This window comes from Ictalurus punctatus, chromosome 9 (assembly GCF_001660625.3).
Source record: "Ictalurus punctatus breed USDA103 chromosome 9, Coco_2.0, whole genome shotgun sequence".
In the NCBI taxonomy this organism is placed as follows: Eukaryota; Metazoa; Chordata; class Actinopteri; order Siluriformes; family Ictaluridae; genus Ictalurus; species Ictalurus punctatus.
Genome location: NC_030424.2, coordinates 570,422 through 585,327, shown reverse-complemented (window position 1 = coordinate 585,327; position 14,906 = coordinate 570,422). Strand labels below are relative to the sequence as shown.

Sequence of the window (14,906 nt, the reverse complement as noted above, 5' to 3'; positions counted from 1 at the left end):
CATGATCACACACGGGAATATTTTGTAATGCAATCTGTAATTCATTCAAAATATCAGGATCACTTTAAACCCTCAGTGCTGTCAAATCTGATCTGAGCTCCGATTATTCGTGGGATGTTTTCTCCATGATTTACATGAGCATTGGCTACCAATTCAGCACACGATAAACACGTTTAAATACGCGTCCACCTATTTAACACGATCCCATTTATGTGTGTGATTCATGGATGAGCGAGCGAGAGGGGGAGAGAGAGACCATGCAAAGAAACGTATCTCATCACTAAATAATTCTAGAAGAAATAATTCTTCTGAATAGCGAAGCAGGTGTGTGTGTGTGTGTGTGTGTGTGTGTGTGTGTGTGTGTGTGTGTGTGTGTGTGTGTGTGGTTCTTTGACGCAGTCTGATCAGAGCATGAATATTGATATTGCGTTTTTAAAGAACAAGACCGATCCTGGGCTCGTATGAAGAGTCGCGTGCTTGCTCTCGCATACGAGAGTTTCAAACGAAAGGAAAGTCCATACGTGCAGCACCACGAGCGAGTCGCTTTTCACGTAAGCGAGCCAGACTCACTAGCATGCTCACAGGCGGCTCCATCAGCTCACCCTCCATCAGCCGACTGTGGAAAAAACACCAGTGAGAAAACGCCGATCTGATTTCAGTATTTATTTTTTTCCAATTTAAATTTTTACATTTATCCATTCCGTAGGTTTTAGTTTTAAAGAATTGCTTGGCACCGTTATGCGTTCGACAGAGTACTCACACATAACATCATACGTCTTCAGATTGTTGTGGTGGTGTTTATTTGAAATAAATCTTTCTTAAATTAGGTGGACTCGTGGTTTTAGAGTCAGTCAGACTGCCCTTTTTCTTTTTTTTTTTTTTTGCATAACAGCCAAAAGATTAAATCTGTGCTGCGCATACTTGTTATAGTTTTAAGCAGCCTGGTCCACACGGTCACCAGAGAGGCCAGATTAGTTCTGCGATGTTTATCCACAAGATTATGCAGATATTTGCACGGATACATCCAGCGCCTGCCTACGATGTAAGGCCAATTGTCATTTGCAACCATGGTAACCGAGCGGAAGGCTTTTTTGCTTGAGCGCTATGCTGGATTCTGCAGGCTTCGAGACATGAGCAACAAAAGTGGTAAGGCTGCCGACAGTCTTCGTCATTCCAGTATCCTGTGTGAAAACTTGCTGCTCTTAATAATGTGACATTTAAAAATACGTTTTATCGGACAGCGATATCCTGGAGAAGTCGTTTTGATCTGTGGACGTTCTAGAGTGCCTGCAAGGATGCTCCATTTATTTAGAGACGTATAAAAGCCGTCACGGTATACTGAAACACCGTGGAATAACTCCGAACCCGATCACGTTTGTGTTCAGTAGAAGAGTGTGTGTGTGTGGGTGTGTGCCCTGCACACAAGAGTTGTCAATTGAGAGCTTTTGAGAGTGTGTGTGTGGGTGCGGAGTAGGAACGCAACAAAGGCCGTCTAACAAAACGAGGCTAGTTTAAACGGTTGACTTTAACGAGGAGAGGAACGCCGTTTAAAAAAAAAAAAAATTAAATCTTAATAATTTTAACATTTACAGTGTCAGTAAAGTAAAGGTTCTGATCAATAAAGCTGTAATTTTCTCTTGTACAATTGGAGTTATTGGATCTTTTTACAGATCAAACGAGCGTTGAGAGGAAAATAATTAAAATCAGGTGAAAGAAGTGAGAAGCTTAAATAAATAAATAAATAAATAAAAAGTCCTGATAACTACAAAAGCCCTGGAGCAGCATCAGAACTTGGGGGAGGGGAATCAGTGATTGAGAGAGTCGGAGTGAGAGAGTGTGTGAGGAGGGAGCTGGAATGAGAGCGCGCTATAGAGAGAGCGCGAGAGAGAGCGAGAGCTGACGTTGGTGTTGAAATAGGAGGCCGTCAGTGTTTCTCTATAAAATAGGATGATATTCTGAAGACCGAATCCTCGTTCCTGAATGTGGACTATACCCGCATTTCCTGGACAGTTTTCACACTTGGACCAAAAAAAGCATGAGAAACTGGGTCTGTCCATGTGTCCTTGGCAGCGATGCTACGATTTCTGGATGGGGGTTCCTCGTCCCCACTGATGGAGGTGACGGAAATGATCATCACTATGAAGAGGCAAAGTAAGGCAACTCCAATTTTGCCAATTTTGGATCAGCAATTTTTTTTTTCCTGTTGTGTTACACGTTTATTTTTTAACATTTGAACAACTAGATGTGCTCTAAAGGAATGGTGCACGCGTCACAAATATCCGATCCGTTTTCCGACCAAAGCAGATGGTGAATAAGGAGAGATGTGCAGTGAAGAGAGGTACACGTCTGTTTATATTCATTTCCAAAGATCTGGTCCTGCACTTATCCGAGTGGGGTTCTGTCTGACTCCAGAAGTTGCACTTCTATCTTTTTAATTACTGCAATATCCATAATGTGTAAAGAGTGTTCTGGATGAATTTTATTTCATTTTTTTACGCAAACTTGGCATACAGAACCTACAACTTTTTTTAAACCATAAACACTTTTTTCTGTATTTTGGAATTGTTTACATATTTTTTTTTTTTTTTTTTTTTTCTACGATGGGCAAAACACTGAGTCGACCAGGTTGCCTGCGCCAGAGCCCTTGCTGCTCGAAGAAAAATGACCGAGAAGGCTACAGTGAAGATGGATATATCCCTCAACGCTCCATCTATGATACAATGTGCATTAACGAGCAGATCGACCATAGCTCGGCGCACAGCACTCTGGGGTCGAGGAGAGGTCGTGAGACTGATTTCTCCAGTAATGGCTCCCTGGGTGGTGACATGTTTGACACCAGATCTTCTGTGCTTCTAACTGCTGGAAGAAGATTGGACGAGAGGTTCATTTTTGACTCGTTGAAACTGGCTAATGATGAACTGAGATCACCAGGAGGGTTTGTTAGGTCAGCTTCCCCAAGTGTGTCGTGTTCTTCAGCACCTGGTGGATCCATGAACAAGAGGCATCACCACCAGGATAGCGGTAAGAAGGACCTCTGTCGGCACTCTTGGAAGGTGCTTACACCGCCGAAGTTCACCGAGTCTTTGGAGCTTTCTCCGGGCGAAAAGAACTACTTAAATCCTGGAGTGGCATTCTTCCCAAGCAGCATCACCTCTCCACAGATCTCCCCGTTTTCTGGATCCCCCTTCTCAACTGGCACACACACTCCATCTGTCTTTTTCTCCCCTTCTCCCCTTCCCTACAATCAGCAATTCCACAGACAGTCTTTGCCTACCCAGCCCTCGTCACCAAGACCTCCTCTTTCAGAACTATCGGTAAGTGCTCTCATGTGTGGTCAAGATATACCGAGGGAAATTGAGAAGGAGCAGGAGATGAGAGGACATGAGCAGATCATAAAAGAGCAGACGCAATTTGAGACTTTTAAACCCAGGCCTATTGAGCCCATCAATGAGCAACAACCCCCGACACCAGAGCCCGAAGGTGACACTGCGCCTCTTTTGCCCTCTGCGATCTCTAAAGGTCCAACAATCTGCAAAACTTCGATGGAGTCTACCTGGCCGCGGAGGCTGATCGGTAGGAGGAGGACCGTGAGACAAGGTGGGGCGGTTCACAACCTTCCCATTCTTCCTCCGTTGCCCTCTCTGCTCATACGGAGTGTCTCGGATAAAAAGCCAACACCCAGACTTTCCCCCTTTCCTGAGCACCAAGGAAACGTGGAGGGGCACCTGAGTAAATCTATGCTAAAAAACGAACTGAACGATTGTTCCTTGCAGGACTGGAAGATCTTGCGTGAAATAGAAGAGCGTAAAGCTGGGTCAGCTAAAAATGAGCTGCAATTTGTGGAAGTCATGGAGGGCCCGGCCAAAATGTCGCCTCTTCGAGAGAAACCCGAGGAGAGTGCTGATGATGAAAATGTTCCTTTGGAGTGTGAGGCTGAGAACTGGGAGGCTGTGCTCGAGATGGTCAACTCGCTTTGGGATGAAACATGGAAAGATTCCGATTCCCAGAATTTAGGCTCTTTGAGGCGCTGGCCCCTCTTGCATCCTCCGACAGGTTTTGGTGGCTCGCAGGCCCCTTCTGGTACAAGTTCAGAGTTAGGAGCTGAAGATCTTCTGGATCTTGAAAGAATATGTAGAGAGGACTCTATAGATTCAGAGCTCAGTGACTTGCTCCACTCGCAGTCTGATTCACAGCTAAAAGAAAACAAAAGCAATGTTGTTGTCGAACAACCAGTGGGACAACATCTTAATCAAGCTAACATTCCAACCATACTGGATCTTGGTACCGCTGAGGCTCCACTCAGAAATAAGGATGGGCAGACCGAATCACCAGATTCCAACATAACTTTGGACTCGGACTCGAGCGGGGTTTTCATGTCCAATACCAGCCAGACCAGTAAAGAGGACGTTAACTCGGATGGTGACAGATCTCCGTGTGATTCAGACTTGGCAGGTGCGACTTTACCTCGTAAAGGCGACGACAAACAAGTTGTTGCCAGAGTGACTGGAACATCCAAACCTGAAATAACTGACCATAAGAGGTCGACTCTGGACAAAAAGCAAACACCTGACACCACAGGTTTAAGCAAAGTCATAAATTTGAAAAAAGTTCAAACCAAAGGCATAAACATACAGAAGAGTTCCAAATCCATGGACAACGGATCTCTGGGGCATGAGATCTGGAACACTGTGAACACGTCAAAGACCGATGTGCTTTTGCCACTGACTCCTTCAAAACATGATCTCAGAGGAACTTCACTTGATAGCAGTGATTTGGATCCTTTTGTTGCAACCGACAGCTTTGTCTATCTCGCTGTTTCAGTTCTGCCGCCTCCTAAAAACAACGTTCCGCTCCAGGAAGGTGCATCCATTCCAACTGGAAATGAGCCCTTACTCCCTGCCTCCATTCCAAAACCAGGCCCTTATCCTGATGAGTGTGATTTCCTTTCCACCGACAGCTTTGTGTACCTGGCTGCCCCTGATTGTCACCTGCTGGTTGCGGAAGGGCATTCTATTTATGATTCAAAGGAGTCTGATTCTGAGGACAGTGGCTCCAGAGCAGACTTTGTCCAGGCCTCCACGGTCGGAGACAGTGACTGGGACTCTGACCTGTCCGATTCAGACCACGAATGGGACCACTGGGAAGAGCTGGAACAAGAAGTCCTTCAGGGCCTTTTCTGCGAGGACCAATCAGAAATGGACAGCGAGTGCCATGACAAGCAAACATGGCAGATTTCTTGCCAGCGTGCAGAGATGGCTGCTAGTGCTAGTGCGCAGAATAATGCCGGGGTGTCTTCACAGCACACTCGGGGGGCAGAGCCACACATGGAGATGGAATCTGTGTCCTAACAACTCTTCTCACAGTGACTAAAGCAGATGCACTCGTTTTAGAAGCCTGACCTCTCGGTACTGTAATGGTAATCAGGTAGAGAAGTGTTCCGGAAGTCCACGTCCCTGCTCACGCACACTATAGGTCTCCTATTTAAGCAGTAATTGTACTTTCTAGACCTATGTAATTGTGGGTTGCTTAGATTTGTTAGCTTGATTTATTTTGTTGCTTATGTGGATCATATTTAACTGAACAATCTGGCAGTTTCTAGTGGCAGTTTGATGTGATTGTGATATTTACTATAAGGGTTTTCATCGGAGGTAATTAAAACTGTTCGAAGCTCAAAATTTAGCGCAGTATAATGTCTTGTAAAAAAAAAAAAAAAAAAATCAATCATCATACTATATTTGCTATGTAGGATATATAAGTGCAGGGCAAGTATTAATGCTTTATGTTAGTGTGCTGATTTCTGAATGAGTGACCCGAACAACGATTTTTTAAAAATGTATTTTAATTACAGTATAAATGATGACATTCAGTGCTGCTGAAAATGTTTGCTGAGTTCCGTTCGCACAACTCGCCAGCCGCAAATATTTACCGAGTGGTAAGTTTTACTTGTAAGCATATCAACAAGGCAATAGAAACGCATTATTGTACTCCACTGTCAATAAAGCAACTGTGAAAGGCCGGAAATATATATTGGACTCTTTCCTGTAGCTATTTTTTCCCCCTAGCTGAAAATCTGACAGGAAATCTTGTGTGTGCTGTAACACCACCCCTCTTCCTCACTCCTCCTCCTCTTCCTCTTCCTCTCCCTCTCTCTCTCTCTCTCTCTTGTCTTCAGCTTCTCTCTCCATCTGTCCCATGGCCTAGAAAGATATGATTTCTCATGTGTATTATATGAAGGGAGGACATGAGTGGGTAATGCGGGTGGCCAAATAGGCCTATTTTAAGACAAATTAATTAGTTCACCCTTAATGAGGCCAAAAATGTACTGCATTGTGCACCAGTATAAAACACAGATGGGTCAGAACAAATGATATCATGCGCTTTTGTTTGTGCTAGCGCTGTCCGTGACTCGCTGGTACCTTTTGTTGCTTCTCAGCAGCCCACATTGCGCTCAGTGTGATCTCTTCCATCTGTTCCACGCTATGCTCCATGGCAGTGTAACCCTGATTCTCAGGGTGCGGCGTTAATTTATTTTGGCTTTAGTTGCGAATCCTGCGGCTGTGTTCGAGACGAACTTCAGATTGAGGTCAGACTCTTAACCCAGTTGTGATGCTCAGGTGTTCCACTACTTAGAAATGACCATTAACTCAAGACATCTCCATTTTATAAGTGATACGAGAGAGAGCCATTTTGCTGTAAATCATCTTTTAGTTGCAGATTTTACACCTCTTGGAAAAGAGAAAAAAAAAACACGTCTTTTCTATTAGGAACCAGAAAGTGGTGAAGACGACAAAAGAAAGTGGTTCGGAGGGAAAATGTTGGCTCTGTGATGGTGTGTGTGTGTGTGTTTTGTGTGGGCTGCTTCAGTGTGTTCATGTGTGTGAGCCAAAGCTAGGGCACATGTGTAGGAGGAGCTGAGCTGAGTGGGTGACTCAGTGAGTGGGCTTTTTTTTGTGCTTTTGTGCTCTCTGGTCAGTGCGATGTATTGATTTGTCATGCTTCATATGGCTCTTTGTGTGCCTTCACTTCATCCACTAAACCACCACTGATTAGGGGATTATTGAGGCTTCTTATAAATATTAATATTGCCTGTAAAATAGGGACAGATTTGATTGCGATGCTATGGATTTTTGCACTTGGTATTAAAGTGTGTGTGTGTGTGTGTGTGTGTGTGTGTGTGCGCACAATAAAATGTGTAGGAGGATTTTACTCGTTACTGAAAGATCAAGAGGTGAGATTTATGTAACAAATGAAAGTCTATCATGTCGAGTAGGCTGGATCGGATTGAAAGGCGTGTAAGAAAGAAAGACTTTCGGAGCGTCTGATAGAAACGACGTGAGGGATCTGATGATGGACACTCTTCACGAGCTCACGGTTTAGGTTTCAGCCTCCTGTTTATAGAAGTCTACGTTCCACGCTACGCGGGACAGCGGTACCTGAATGAAGATTTTGTTTCTGTTGTAACGCGCTGTAGAGGCATATTCCAGATGTTCCTGACCGAACACGGCCGTGCGAACGAAGTGAAATAAGCAGGGATTTTCATTCTTTCACCAAATACAAGTATGAAAATCCTTGAGAGACGTATCCGGAACAGTCAGGTGTGCAGTAACTGTAGTTATAAAGGGATAAAAACGACGCACTATATTTTCTGTTATGGTCGCGGATCTTTTCGAGGATCTCGTGACGGTTGTCGCGCCTCCTGCGGTTCCACGATCGCTTCTCACAGCGCAGCGTGACACAACTACCTGCGGAAGGTGAGCTCTGCACTTCCAAATGTATCTCCACTACCTCTCGGTGGAACAAAAGCAGTACGGTAAATAACATCCTGCGGCGCTGGTGAGAAAGTTTACACGGTTATTTAAGCCAACGATGGATCTAAATAAAATTCATATTTGCTCATAAAACATCTTATTTATTGTGACTAGACTATATACAATTTACCTGAGTTTTGACCTACAATAGATTTCAGGCTTATATACCTCCCTATAAGGGGTATACAGTAATTGCATAAGTATTCACCCCCCTTAACTTGAAACCCTACAGTCGCTGAATTAAATGACTTAAATGCTATACATTCTGTGGAAAGTGTTGACTAATCCCCCTCGTGTCCATCACTGTTATCCGACTTTATAATTGGAAATTATGAAATTATATATTCATGACTCACTAGATGGCACTTTTTTTTTCCGGAGATGGCTTTGTTTGTTTTAGCAAGCTAAGGTTTTCCACACTGGTGAGGGTGGGATCTATTCTACGTTTCTGTCTTTGATTTGCATGATCTGTAGCGTCGTGGTGCTCACAAGCCACCTTTCCGTTAACCATTCGCCTGATTAGTGCTTTGTGTATTTTCTTTACGGCCAGATAGCACATTTCACAGATGCACATCAGAATGCACAATGCAGTCATAACCACCATGAAGAGCGTGAAGACTTTCTTTTCCGTAGGCCGCGAGATGTAACAGTCCACCGTGTTCGGACACGGCTCCAGAGAGCACTTGGAGAGACGTGGCATGTCGAAGCCGTCGTAGATGTAATGGAGGATGTAGAGAAAGGCACCGTCGAACCCCGCTTTGAAGAAAAGGCTGAGCATGTAGGTCCACCACAGCCCACCTCGCTTTTTCCCTGGGCGGGCGTACAGATGTTCACCCTTGTGTAGTTTTGTGTACTTTTTGTCCTTCTCTTCTCTCAATTTGACGTGAGCCACCACCAAGAGGGATGGGCAGGTGACGAAGATGAGCTGCAGAGCCCAGAGGCGAATGTGGGAGATGGGAAAGATGCTGTCGTAACACACATTGGTGCAGCCAGGCTGCTTTGTATTGCACACAAACTCTTTCGAGTCGTCGCCCCAAACGCGCTGCACTGCTACGACGAACACCAACAACCTGAACACGAACACCACGGAGAGCCAAACACGCCCGAAAGCGGTGGAGTACTGGTTCACCCCACTGAGGAGGATCTGCAGTCCTGCCCAGTTCATCCCCAATCTGGGTCAGTTCTTCTAAACACACACAGAGGGGGAGGGGGGGGGGGAGGAGAGAAGTACAAATATTAAGATGCAAATAAAACTGTGTACATTCCATCCTGGCTTCAGAAACTAAACATGATCGGCAAAAACAGAACTTTCACAGTAGCAGTCGTCTTCTTTAAATTGGTTTGATGTGTTGAAAAACATTTTAACATTAAAAACCATTAAGTAAGCTTGAAAATGTCAAATGGTGTAGCCATTATTGTTTTTTCCCATTTGGATACACACTGTGACTTATTACAGGTGTGTGTGAGAGTGAGTGTGTGTGAGAGAGTGATGAGCATTAGTCACAGCCACGCTGACGGGAAACTCGTCATACCTCTCTCCTTACAAACTAGTAACCCAATGCGCAGATCTGTTTCTGTTTAGTGCTTCAAATATCCGGATCTGTATCTGCGTTCAGATTTAACCTCCAAGTGGACGCAGCCTAAACTGCATGCATTTGTTTAAGTAAACATGAACTAGATCACTTTGTCTCCAGAAACAGTGGATTTTTTTTTGCACCTGCCTGTGATATTCTCAAATTTATTTGGTTCCATCCTTCCGTTTTCTGTACCGCTTATCCTACGAAGGAGCGCCTGGAGCCTATCCCATGGGACTCGAGGCACAAGGCAAGGACAGGTGCCAACCCATCCCTCACACACACACACACACACACACACACACACACACACACACACACACACACACTACAGAATATTTAGCGATGCGATTCATGTCTTTGGAATGGGGGAGGGAACCCACAAAGCATAGGGAGAGCATGCTAAGGTTTTGCCCTGCTCACACAGGGCAAGGTGGGGAATCGAACCCCTGACCCTGGAGGTGCGAGGCAAACGTGTTAACCATTTAGTCACCGTGCCCCCTAGTTGGTTCTATTTTTAAAAATATAAACAAATTGTTAGCATGATTTAAACCGTCATGAACAGGCAGTTACTAAGCATGTTTTAATGCATCTTTTTCTTTTCAATACGCTGCATTATTTTTCTGACTTGTTTTGTTGTATCAGAGTCCCAGTGTCCATTTCTAGCCTCAACCCTTAGCCCTGTGAACCCTTCTGGAAAACTTTCTCAAATAAATAAATAAATAAATGCTCATCCTATTCATATCGGTTTCTGTTTAGAACACATTTGTTTGTTCAGATATCATCTGTGTGTTGTTCCACCCCTTGTACAGACACGCAGCTTAGCACATCACTTCGTTTCACGTGTTTGTGAATCAGGCTGCACGGGAGTCTTATTACAGACACGTCGTCGTGCTGGACGCAGAAGCGTTCACTCACTGCGTTTTGTATCAAAACGATGAAAAACTGTTTTTACAGTTTGGTCTACATACAGCGCTGAAGTGCTAGCTGTGGGAAGAATTTGGAAAAAAAAAAAAAGTGCTCGACTGTCGGTTATGACTAATGACTGTGTAGGTTATGACTAATGACTGTTAGCTTTAATATCAGATATCAGTATACAATTTCTTATAATTGTATATTGATATTTCTGGGATTTTTAAGGTAAGCAACTGTAGTATGCGTATTACCGACAATCATTAGACAATCATGAACACATTTTCCAATTCAGGTGAACTTTCACAAAACTTTTAGCACCCTAGCACAGCTCGCACTGTGAACATCCCTTTTTCTGTATGAGTCACCAGTCAACACTCACCTGTCCAAACACAACTCATTATTGTGTAACAAGTTCTCTTTACTGAGGGAGTCATACATTAGTTCAGGAAAACACACAAAACACTGGAGGAAGAAGATTTCAGAGGACAAGGAAGACAGCGTACTGTGGGTAAATGACGCTACCTGTGCTCTTATGTAGGTTAACGCCAGCATAACGTTTACACATAACATTGGCTAAATGACACATTTTGTAGATTTTTTTGTTGATTTAAGCAAACAGAAGTAAACAAAATTAATTTTCACCCACTCTTCCGTGCAGAACACTAAGATGTTGAAGTCAGTGGGCTGTGAGGGTCGTTCCAAAAGCTTCAGCTTGCGTGGTCGCGAGTAAGGTTTCCTTCTGATGACTCCTCCATGCAGATCCTGTGCACAGTAGGACAACTGCCTTAGACTAGCCCAGGCTTGTTGAGTGTTAGCACAAGAATTTATTTTGCTCTGGAATTGTTATTCCTAACAGTACTCCTGCCAGAGTCATGAAGGAGTCGTGAACTCATTGGAGAGTAAACTTTGATGGTGGAAAAAAATCAAAGTGCGGCACTCGGTAATGAACAGCACCACGTCCTATGAGCCCGAATTTCATTTCAAATGGTTGTGTCATACGCTTCAAACACGCACTGAGTTGGGTTTTTTTTTTGTTTTTTTTAAACTAAGACTGTTATAAACAAGGAAAGAAATACAACCATAATACTCATGTTTAAAGTGGATAGAAAGGAAATGTCTAAAACCCTTAAAAAGTATAGACATACATTTATACATATTATTAATTACCATGTTAGACATCGATAGATATTTGAGTTTAGTTTAGATTTGGTTTACATAAAAAGCATTTGTGTTTTATAGAAATGAACTGAACTCTCTATACTATAAAAGGAATAATAATAATAATAATAATAATAATAATAATAATAATAATAAAGGTTATACGCTATTGTAGTTCCTGGTGTGTAAAGAACACATTAGTATTTCAGTATGCTATGTTAAGATAACTGTCCCGTATAAACCCAAACACAGTCATGAAGTTTGTATGCAAACGTGTAAGAAAAAAAAAAAGCACAATACGAATCGGAGTCACGTCACGGAAGCATGAATAGAAGTAGAAGTAGAAATAGAAAGTATTTGTTGAATGGAAAAAGACTAACAATACAGGTTTCTCTCTCTCTCTCTCTCTCTCTCTCTCTCTCTCTCTCTCTCTCTCTCTCTCTCTCTCTCTCTCTCTCTCTAGAGTGCAGTATAATACACTGGCATGAACGAGTCTTGAGAAGATGGGAAATGTTTGAGTATAGTCTCTCTCTCTCACACACACACACACACACACACACACACACACACACACACACACACATAAACACACTTATCTGCTCTGCTATCCAAATTCTTTGGTTTTATACAAGGTTCAAAATGTCAGCGTTGTTCTCATAGTATGATCTGTTGGGTTTCTTTTTTTTTTTTTTTTTCTAAAGTAAAACTAAAGTCCTTTTAAAATTCCAGACATATGAAACATATGTTTAATAATGTAGTAACTCCGTTAATTTATATATAAACAATAGAACTGATAACTGTTCAGAACTGATCAGATTTCAAAACTGCTGTTTCTGGAGTGATGAAATAATAATAATAATAATAATAATAATAATAATAATAATAATAATGATGATGATGATGATGATGATGGAGCTGACTGATCACATTACAGTACACTGAAGTCATTAAATCAGCATTATGTATTCTAGGTGTTATACTTTTAATCATTCATGATTTATCTGGAAACACAGGAATCAGGAAGTATGAAACAGAACGAATAGTGTGTATGCAAATCTGTGCGACTGTGATTCATTCTGTATAAAGAGGATCTTTAGTTTCAGGCTTTATTAATTGACACTTTCTGCACTATTATTTAGAAAAGAAATCATATGATCTTGTCTTAATATCATTATTACTGCAACTGACTTCTGAAAATAATGTGTTTGTTTATGTATTACATTTTTTTTGTATTATTATTTACTTTAATTCTTAGGATGCCAAACATTCCCAAGTATACACACACATACACACCTATATAATGAAACGTAAACGTACATTATTTCTGATGTTATCTTATGATTATTATTATTATGATGATGATGATTATTATTATAGTAAGATAATCTTACCGTGTATTACGTTTCCAACATGTAAATTAACTGTTTAATAAATCTTGGTTGTTTTTTTGTACGTTATAGATAATTTACTGTGAAGTACAGCATTTACATTGTACTGAAAACTTAACTTTTTTCCCCCCATACACACACACCTCATCAGACTGATAGGTATGATATACAGATTCCTAGAACCTTCCTAAAAGAAATACTTTAATTGACACTTACGTTCTCGTAAACCACACCAAAGTTGTGCTGCAGCTGAACGCAGACCTCAGACTGTACGTTTGCATGAACAGAAATCCGGTCGAACCTGATCCGAGAGCGTACACCTAAATAGAAATCACGCGGCCATTAGACGGTTTTCCTAATCGTGGAGAGAGATCAGGGTGGTGCTTCGTATGCATGAGGTGTCGTCTTACACAAGATGATGCGGCGCAGGAAGACCAGGCCTTAGAACAAATCCTAGAGGAACAAACACACCACCATCTCATCTCCGTACTAAACACAGCTGGAACGAATGTACACACAGTTATATAAAAGCAGTCACAGGGCTTTAAAGGGCCAATCAGTGGTATTTATGACTGCTCGGACAAGATGAAGGGTGAAATCACTTCATAGGCTTTAAATGAGCAGTTTATTCCACGCAGATTCCCTTGCCGTGGTGGCCACTGTGTTTAGATCATGTGAGGACTAACCAGAGGCAAAGCTGCAACAGAAGATGATTATTTATTTATTTATTTTGCATCTAAAATGGGTCCTCTTCCAAATATCTTCCAAATTTTGGCGATATCAACAAATGTCAAAGCGTTAAAAAAGTGTTTTCAGTGCTATCAATCGATAAGTACTGAGTACTTTGTAGATATGTAAAATAATAATGAAATAAATGTAGCTAAAGATGTATTCGTAGCAATATTCGAGTATAATAAGTCTCACCCTTGCTTCTGTAAATAATCTCACCTCCATACTACAAATGGGTAACCTGCCTAATATTGTGTAGCTCCCCCTTGTGCCACCAAAACAGCTCTGACCCGTCGAGGCGTGGACTCCACAAGACCTCTGAAGGTGTGCTGTGGTATCTGGCACCAAGACGTTTGCAGCAGATCCTTTAAGTCCTGTAAATTGTGAGGTCGGCCTCCGTGGATCGGACTTGTTTGTCCAGAACATTCCACAGACGCTCTGTCAGATTGAGATCTGTGGAATTTGGAGGTCGAGTCAACACCTTGAACTCTGTCATGTTCCTCAAACTGTTCCTGAACAATTTTTGCAGTGTGTCGGGGAGGATTATCCTGCTGAAAGAGGTCACTGATATTACCGTTATCATGAAGGAGTGTACTCAGTCTGCAATAATGTTTAGGTAGGTGGTATGTGTCAAAGTAACATCCACATGAACGCCAGAATCCAAAGTTTCCCCAGAAGAACATTGCCCAGAGCATCACACTGCCTCGCCTGGCTTCCCTTCTTCCCATAGTGCATCCTGGTGCCATCTCTTCCCCAGGTAAGCTGCTGCTGGTTCACTGTTGGTCCTTCTTTGGTTCACTTTTAGTAGGCACTAACCACCGCATATGGTGAACACCCCACAAGACCTTCCGTTTGGGAGATCCTTACGCTTTCCCATTTTTCCTGCTTCCATCATGTCAACTTTGAGAACTGACTGTTCACTTGCTGGCTAATAAATATATCCCGCCACTGTAACGAGATAATCAACAATATTCACTTCCCTTGTCACGGCTGATCGGAATATCTGTGCCAGGATTCTTATTCACAATCTGCTCTTTGTCTTTGGTTCCATTCAAGGATTGTTCCTGATGCGGTCTCAGGATGTTTTCCCTCCCCAGTTTCACCTCTGGCGTGCTCATTAACAAACCAAATAGAAATCTACATCTGGATGTTTGTAAAGCTGCTTTGTGATCATATCTACAGTAATTATAAAAGCGCTATAGAAATAAAATTTAATTAATGTGTTCAATAAATAGCTTTGTTTTACACAGCTAACTCGGCTATCACTATTCAGTTAACAGGCGTTAATAAGGTGTTGTACTAACAATCTACGGCCACTAGGTCATGCTCTTAGC

General features: G+C 42.3%; 1 protein-coding gene across 3 annotated transcripts; it reads right to left on the bottom strand.

The window, feature by feature from the left end:
• Positions 1 to 7,888: 7,888 nt before the first annotated feature.
• gjb9a (gap junction protein beta 9a) lies at positions 7,889 to 13,211 on the bottom strand. Of its 3 annotated transcripts, none has more exons than XM_017475874.2 (3): positions 13,060 to 13,211; positions 10,944 to 11,059; positions 7,889 to 8,994 (listed from the first exon to the last, which is right to left on the bottom strand). In XM_017475874.2, exon 3 carries the CDS (start codon positions 8,971 to 8,973, stop codon positions 8,164 to 8,166), a length of 810 nt encoding a protein of 269 aa, XP_017331363.1. In that variant the 5' UTR covers positions 8,974 to 8,994; positions 10,944 to 11,059; positions 13,060 to 13,211; the 3' UTR covers positions 7,889 to 8,163. The 3 variants fall into 3 exon arrangements, with proteins under 3 accessions (XP_017331363.1, XP_017331364.1, XP_017331365.1); XM_017475875.2 differs by having other exon boundaries at positions 7,889 to 8,991; XM_017475876.3 differs by lacking the exon at positions 10,944 to 11,059 and having other exon boundaries at positions 13,060 to 13,181.
• Between the last annotated feature and the right edge of the window lie 1,695 nt (positions 13,212 to 14,906).